The 8,442-nt window shown below is 45.1% G+C and overlaps 1 protein-coding gene across 1 annotated transcript; it reads left to right on the top strand.

Moving 5' to 3' along the window:
- The first annotated feature begins 2,609 nt into the window (after positions 1-2,609).
- LOC104832518 (endogenous retrovirus group K member 25 Pol protein-like) lies at positions 2,610-4,398 on the top strand. Its single transcript, XM_010568749.1, is given in 3 exon segments — positions 2,610-2,645; positions 3,261-4,058; positions 4,324-4,398. Coding segments are annotated over 3 exon segments (894 nt in total). The 3' UTR covers positions 4,384-4,398.
- The last annotated feature ends 4,044 nt before the right edge of the window (positions 4,399-8,442 follow it).

Genomic DNA, 8,442 nt, shown 5'->3' with positions numbered 1-8,442 from the left:
TGAAAGATGATGTTTAGTGCTTACATTGTTGAAATTAGCTGAGGTAGAGACAGTCCTTGATAAGAAGAGCTGGTCCCAAGAACCAGCCAATGAGGTAAAGACAGTCCTTGATAAGAAGCAGGAGCAGGCCCCAAGAGCCAGCTAAGACTGGTCTTGCGGCTTGGGTGAATACCAAGAAATCACTGAGCCTGCGCAAGGAAAAAGGTTACTAGCGGTGACGAAGAGGAGTCATCTATCTTCATCTCTGCGACCACCAGACGACCACCATAAAGAGGCCCTGCGCAGGCGCAGTTGGGAGGGGACTATGGAAATGACCTCTCGGAGCTAATTTTAATATGAAGCGGGGATAGGTCATGCATATGTATAGGCATATTGTGAATATGTAATACCTGACTGTATAAACTTGAGGCGAACTGCCGAGTCGGGCGCGCACGACTTTGGTGGGACTACCCCCCGTGCTGCCCAGCGCTGAATGAACATACCTACTTTACAATCTCACTGATTGTGGAGTCTGTTTTCCGCACGTCAGTTTGGCGAGCCAGGCAGGAGACTCTCTGCTCGGCTGCGGGACCGAGTGCGGAGCGGACGCCCCGAGGCACGCCCTGAGCATTTTCCTCGGAGGAGCCTCTGCTGCCAGCTGCTCACCACGGGAGCAGACAACAACCTCCTGAAGCCGCGGACCAAACGGTATGTTTTACAAGGGGAGCCTGTAAAAGTACGGGCCGGGGCAGCTGGTAAATAGCACAGAGACGTCTGGCGTGCAGCGTAGTCCCCGTATGGGAGGAGGGTACCCTGTATGGGGGGATTTGCTGACCGATAGAGCGGCCGCTAGCGATCTTGGGGGTAGATCGAGCAAATCCGGGGTGACCGCTGTATCCCAGTATCGGGAGCCAGGACGGACCTGTCGATGACTGGTATATAAGAGGTAGGAGAAGGGTAAGCGCACCCCCTCGCACCCCCTCGCAATTGCGCTTGGTTTATGGGGTAAGTGGACCCCCTCGCAATTGCGCTTGGTTTATTTTTGCAGCTGCTGAAGGTTGTCAACTGGAGTGATGACTGTATGATGTGAATGTTTGGAAATTTATGTTAAGGATTTTGTGTGGGTGTGTGGAAATGGTATGTTGAAATTTATAGGTGTATGTATGTTTGTTAATGTGGGAATGTCTTTACGTATTAACAGGGGTGATTCCTTGCTTTGTATGTGGGCTTGCAACTAACTATGTAATAATTAGCATCCGGCTTGGGTTTTGTTGAAGTGTAAATCTTGTGGGAGAAGCTGGTACTGTACATGTAGCAGACGGAAACCAGACTGCCTTGAGTGTTTTCTCCAAATTCCACACTTTTATGATTGGGAAAGAGCTCACTAAGAATCCAAAATACTGAGATTGGTGTGTAAAGGAAAATTTAATTCCAGAAATTTGGGATGTGTGGGAGGAAAACTGGGGAAGACTATAAAAGAAGTGTAAGAAACAATTTGCATGGAAGCTTATTAAAAGGAGAAGCCAAGATCAAACTTAAGAATCATTAGGAGGAGTTATAAAATGGGAAACAATCAAGGAGGAATATCGAGGAAAAGTCCTCTGGGTTGTGTAATTGCCCACTGGAAAGATATTGTTGGGACCGGAGGTACGGAAAGTAAAAAGAACCTTATTAAATACTGCAATCAATGGTGGCCGTTGTATAAGTTAGAAAGTGATGCTAAGTGGCCACTTAATGGATCACTAGATTATAATACTCTATTACAACTAATGTTGTTTTTAAGGAGAGAAGGAAAATGGGATGAGGTTTCGTATGCAGACATGTTTTTCACCCTCCGAAATCATCCGGAGTGGCAAAGGGACTGTGGAATGGTACCCCCACAGGACCACATGGTGCTTGCACTTGAGCGAGAGAACAACGAGGAGCTTAGAGGTAAACTGAGGCGGTGTTGTTCGGCATGTAGTATTGGACAAAGATGTACAAAGACAAATAAAATTCATCAGCTACCAGAACAAGATCTAACTGATTTGTTTAAGCCTCCCCCTCGACCACAGGAACAGGATGCAGACTCGGATAGAACTCCGACCCCCCCGGACAGCCCTGTATCTTCCCGTACTAGGAAGAAAACTACCTCAACAGCTTTACAAGCACCTCTCCGAGAGGCGGTGAGGCCGGATGGTGGGACGATGTTAATCAAAGTACCCTTTTCTACTGCTGACCTAGGGGAATGGAAAAAGGTTGCAAAAGATTATAGGAGTGATCCGGTAAGTGTAACTAAACATTTCCAATTTATTGTAAAACAGCATAACCCTGATTGGAAGGATATACAGCTATTATTGGAATATATGACTCAGACAGAGAAACAGCTGATTTTAAAAACAGCAGGGAACCTTGCTGAAGATCATGATAAGATTGCAGGAGGGGACATTAAGGTATATTTCCCTCTCCAAGACCCAAAGTGGGATGTTAATAGATCTGCACATATGGAAAGATTGCAGGGGTATCAGGAGTGGATTACAAAAGGAATGGAGAGAGCGATCCCCAAAACTATAAACTGGTCAGCTTTATATGCAGTTAAACAGAGTCCTTCCAAGTCTCCATCTGAATTCCTGGATCGACTGAGGGATGTAATGCGCCGCAGCACACCGCTGGATCCTGGGTCAGAGGTAGGAATACAACAATTAGTCTCCCTGGTTTTGGGTCAATCTACAGGGGATATAAGGCGCAAACTTCAGAAATTACGCCCTACAGAGAGTAGGAATTTAGAAATATTGTTGGATGAAGCATGGAGAGTATTTAGTAACAGAGAAGAAGGATATAGGCAAGGGCAAAGGAAATTAATGGCTGTTATTCAGGAAGAAAGAGGAAGAGGGCCTAGATGAGACTTGCCCCGACTGGGCAAGGATCAATGCGCTTTGTGTAAGAAATTCGGTCATTGGAAAAGGGAATGCCCAAGGAACAAGGAGGATCAGAGGGCTCAAACAGGAAGAACGGTAGCCCCTGTGAAGGGAGACTGACGGGAACCTGGGGAATCTACCCTAGCGGATCCACTGGTTATAATTAAGCTAGGGAAAACACAACAAGAGGTAGAATTTTTGGTAGATACAGGAGCAACATACTCGGTTTTGAATCAGGCTTTGATGCCCCTGGGAAATGATTATGTCATGGTGAAAGGAGCGACTGGCCAAAGTGAAAAGGCATATTTTTGTAAACCTTTAGAATATAAATTAGGAAAACAGTGGGGCATTCATAAATTTTTATATATGCCCAACTCCCCAAAGCCACTTCTGGGAAGGGACTTGTTGGAACAATTGGGAGCAAAAATTGTATTCAAAAAGGGAGAAATTACTCTGGAGGTAAAAGATCAGCAATATATTCAAATATTGAGCCTAACCTTAACCAGTCTCCCCCTAGAAGGAAATATTAACGAGGACATCTTAAACCAAGTGTACCCGGGGGTATGGGCTACTGATGCACCTGGAAGAGCGAAAAGTGCTCCACCTGTTGAAGTTAGGATCAAGGAAGGCCGAAAGCCGGTAAGAATTAAACAATATCCCCTAAAGAAGGAAGACAGAGAAGGAATCCGGCCGGTGATAGAAAAATTTTTGCAGTTGGGGTTACTAAAAGAGTGTGAGTCTGAATTCAATACCCCTATATTACCTGTTTGGAAGCCCGATGGGTCATATCGGGTGGTCCAAGACTTACGGGCGGTGAATAAGATAACTGAAGATCTTTACCCGGTAGTGGCGAACCCATATGCCCTGTTAACGGTATTAACACCTGAATTAACTTAGTTTACTGCTTTAGATTTGAAGGATGCTTTCTTTTGCCTCCCTCTCCATGAAGCCAGCCAAAAATTATTTGCATTTGAATGGGAAAACCCCAAGAGTGGTCGAAAGACCCAGCTCACTTGGACGGTGTTGCCACAAGGATTTAAGAATAGTCCTACCATTTTTGGCAATCAGCTTGCAAAAGACTTAGAATCCTGGGAAACCCCGTCTGAGGAGGGGAAGCTGTTGCAGTATGTGGATGATATCCTGATCACCACCAAAACAGAGAAAGATTGTATGACATGGACGGTGAGTCTGTTGAATTTCCTGGGACTCCAGGGGTACCGGGTATCCAAGAAAAAGGCACAGGTAATGCAACGCAAAGTGAATTATTTGGGCTATGAAATTAGTGCGGGACAAAGAACTTTGGGACAGGCCCGTAAAGAGGCAATATGCCAAACTCAGAGACCTCAGACAGTGAAAGAATTATGAACTTTTCTGGGAATGACAGGGTGGTGCCGATTGTGGATCTATAATTATGGATTGCTTGTTAAACCACTGTATGCGTTGACAGCCACTGAGCAGAAACACCTTGAGTGGAACAAGGAGACCGAACGAGCCTTTGAGCTACTGAAAAAGGCTTTGATGTCAGCCCCGGCCTTAGGACTCCCAGATGTGAGTAAGCCGTTTCTTCTTTACTCCCACGAGAAGCAGGGCATTGCCCTGGGAATATTAGCACAAAACCTGGGCCCATATCGACGGGCAGTTGCCTACCTCTCTAAGCAGTTAGACGCGACTGCAAAAGGTTGGCCTGGATGCCTGCGGGCAGTTGCGGCTGTTATACTGAATATACAGGGGGCCAAAAGTTTACTCTGGGCCAGAAAATGACTGTTCTGGTGTCTCACACAGTATCAGCAGTACTGGAAGCAAAAGGTGGAAAATTGGCTCTCTCCACAAAGATTCCTGAGATATCAAGCTATATTGGTAGAGCAGGATGACGTGGAGATTGTAGTCACTAACATTGTCAACCCAGCTTCTTTTCTCAGCAGGAACACAGGAGAACCGGTACATCATGACTGTTTGGAAACCATCGAAGCAACATACGCCAGTTGCCCAGACCTGAAAGACAGCCCCATGGAAAACGGGGAAACTTGGTTCACAGACGGAAGCAGTTACGTCCTAAATGGTAATCGACATGCGGGATATGCCGTCACCACCAGCCAAGAGGTAATAGAATCAGGGGCTTTGCCCATGAACACCTCCACACAGAAGGCAGAAATAATTGCTCTAATCCACGCCCTGGAATTGGCCCAGGGCAAAGTTGTGAACATTTATACAGACTCAAAATATGCCTTTGGAGTTGTACACGCACATGGAGCAATTTGGAAGGAGAGAGGACTATTGAGTTCTCAAGGGAAAAATATCAAACACGCAGAAGAAATTCTGAAGTTACTGGAAAACGTCCAGCTCCCTAAGAAAGTAGCAATTATGCATATTAAGGCACACCAGAAAGTGAGCTCAGATTTGGAAAAAGGGAATGAGCTGGCGGACAGAGAGGCAAAACAAGTGGCCAAAACAAAGGTAAAACCAGAAGGGGCCTTAATTCCTGATAGGCAGATTTCCCTAGAAGGTAAGCCAGAATACACCAAGGAAGATCAAAAGCTCATTACAGATTTAGAAGGGTCATATAATGAAGAGGGGTGGGCTCATACCCCACAGGGAAAGCTAATCATTCCCTCTTGCTTACTGTGGCGTTTGATATGGGAGGAACATAGGAAAAGACATTGGGGAACAGAGACTCTATATAATCATTTGATAAGAGAAATTGTGGCTAGAAATTTATACACCACGGTGAGACAGGTGACACAACAGTGTGATCTTTGCCTCCAGACTAATCCTAAGAATACCCCCAAGCCGGAAATGGGCCAGATTGGAAAAGGCAATGGGCCTGGACAACAATGGCAAATTGATTTTACAGAACTTCCAAGAAAAGGGGGGTATTGATATTTATTGGTATTAACTGATACCTTTTCAGGTTGGCCAGAAGCATTCCCAACAAGAACGGCTAAAGCTCGGGAGGTAACTGAAATACTGGTACAAGAGATAATACCATGTTTTGGGGTTCCAGCAACCATATCCTCTGACAGAGGACCACATTTTGTCTCAAAAATAGTACAACAAATTAGCCGCCACTTGGGTATAGATTGGCAGCTTCATACTCCATATCACCCCCAGTCGAGTGGTCAAGTGGAAAAAATGAACCACTTAATCAAACAGCAAATTGTGAAATTAGGACAAGAAGCAAATTTGGCATGGCCTCAGTCTCTCCCTTTAGCCCTTCTGCGTATACGAACAAGACCAAGGGCGAAAGAAGGACTGAGCCCCTTTGAAATTCTGTATGGACAACCCTATGGGATACAGAGAGGGATGTCTGTACAAGCGGGGGATGAAATTATGACTTCTTACATGGTGGCATTAGGTAAGCGACTTAATAAAATCAGGAAGCACGTGGTAGGGACTCGAGGGAGAGGTTTGGATGGGCCTGTGCATAATATACAACCAGGAGATTATGTGTATATAAAGTCTCTTACAGAAAAAACTCTGGAGCCGCAGTGGGAAGGACCATTTCAAGTACTACTTACCTCCTTCACCGCGATTAAGATCAAGGAACAGAACGCCTGGATCCATCACACTAGGGTGAAGAAGGCACCCAAAGGACAATGGACTTCACAAGAAAAAGGACCTTTGAAGCTCAAATTTGTGAGACATTGATTGTTATGTTTCTGAGTTGGACCTTGTCCAAGGGGCAGGCTTGGGATCAAAATACTTATTTAAATATGACAGAGAGTATCTCGAAAGTACTAAATTTATCAGATTGTTGGGTATGTAATCCCCTTCCTCGGGGGAACATGGAACTCCCCTTTTTAGGAATCCCGACCACAAATTGGACATCTCTTATTAAAGACGGGCCAGACAGGAATGGATCATGCCCTCATGGAAAGGGAAATACCCAGCGGGGACCCAACTTTGATCTGGAAGTGCCCAACCCTAAAGAGATCTTAATTACTGGCCGTTGCTTAAATATTACTGATAATATTTGGGGAGACATGGATAATTGTAGCCTTGCGGGAAATCTGGGAACTTTTGATAAAGGAAAATTAGAACGTCTTGGACTAAACTTAAGTATCAGTTTCTATTATATCCGGAAACCAAAGCGGGGGGGCAGGAAAGAAGGGGCAAGAACAAGACAGAAGGGAGACGCATCTCGGTCCAAGATGCAACACAGGGCCCGGGTACTGGTGGCTCTGTGGGGATGGCAGGGCCAGAAAGAGTTTACCCCAGAACTGGAAGGGACACTGTGTTCGAGGGTACCTTGCACCTCAGACCAGTGTGTTCGAGGTAGCTACGCCTCCCCGAGGGTTTTTGAGAACACCTTGGCTCCGTGTAAAACGGGCTGAAAACCCACTAGTTATTCGAGGTACTGGGTACCATAGTTTTGTCCGATGGTTAATCCCCTCTTTAGGGGTAAGCGAGTTGGAGAAAGCTATCGTGAATATATCTGCTACATTAGAGATTATAGAAAGTGCTACAATTGATGCAATTCGAGGGCTGCAACTGGAAATACAATCCCTAAGTAAAGTAGTACTCCAAAATAGAATGGGATTGGACATGCTTTTAGCAAAAGAAGGGGGCTTATGTGTAGTTATAAACCAAACTTGCTGTACCTATATCAATCAAAACCAACGAATTGAAACAGATCTTGAGGAGATATGGGAAAGGACTAAAATACTACATGAAGTTTCCCAAGATGACACTTCTTGCAGCTTGACAGGCACATTAGAAAAAATAACCTCCTGGTTGCCAAATCTGACATGGTTAAAGCAATTGTTTGTCACTATAATCATCATCATTCTCTTGTCTGTGGTCCTTTGCATAGTGGTTCGATGTGGCCTTTTGTGCTGTAAGAGTACAGGAGACTCTTACAGTGAATGGAAAAAGAATCAGTTACGACGAAAACTGGAGACCAACAAATACTTTGAGAGGATGCTAGATAGGGAAAAAATGTATTAGAAGTACTAGGATTAAATATAGTAAAAGAATTTACTATTTTCTAGAAAAGGGGTGACTGAGACAAGGGGAGTCAAAAGAATCTCAGTAGACATAATAAAGGGGGGTGAAAGATGATGTTTAGTGCTTCCATTGTTGAAATTAGCTGAGGTAGAGACAGTCCTTGATAAGAAGAGCTGGTCCCAAGAACCAGCCAATGAGGTAGAGACAGTCCTTGATAAGAAGCAGGAGCAGGCCCCAAGAGCCAGCTAAGACTGGTCTTGCGGCTTGGGTGAATACCAAGAAATCACTGAGCCTGCGCAAGGAAAGAGGTTACTAGCGGTGACGAAGAGGAGTCATCTATCTTCATCTCTGCGACCACCAGACGACCACCATAAAGAGGCACTGTGCAAGCGCAGTTGAGAGGAGACTATGGAAATGACCTCTCGGAGCTAATTTTAATATGAAGCGGGGATAGGTCATGCATATGTATAGGCGTATTGTGAATATGTAATACCTGACTGTATAAACTTTAGGCGAACTGCCGAGTCACGCGCGCACAACTTTGGTGGGACTACCCCCCGTGCCACCCAGCGCTGAACGAACATACCTACTTTACAATCTCACTGATTGTGGAGTCTGTTTC

Source organism: Haliaeetus leucocephalus, unplaced genomic scaffold (assembly GCF_000737465.1).
Source record: "Haliaeetus leucocephalus isolate CR32 unplaced genomic scaffold, Haliaeetus_leucocephalus-4.0 Scaffold251, whole genome shotgun sequence".
Taxonomy (NCBI): domain Eukaryota; kingdom Metazoa; phylum Chordata; class Aves; order Accipitriformes; family Accipitridae; genus Haliaeetus; species Haliaeetus leucocephalus.
The sequence above is the reverse complement of the archived record's forward strand: the minus strand, read 5'-3'. Positions and strand labels throughout refer to the sequence as shown.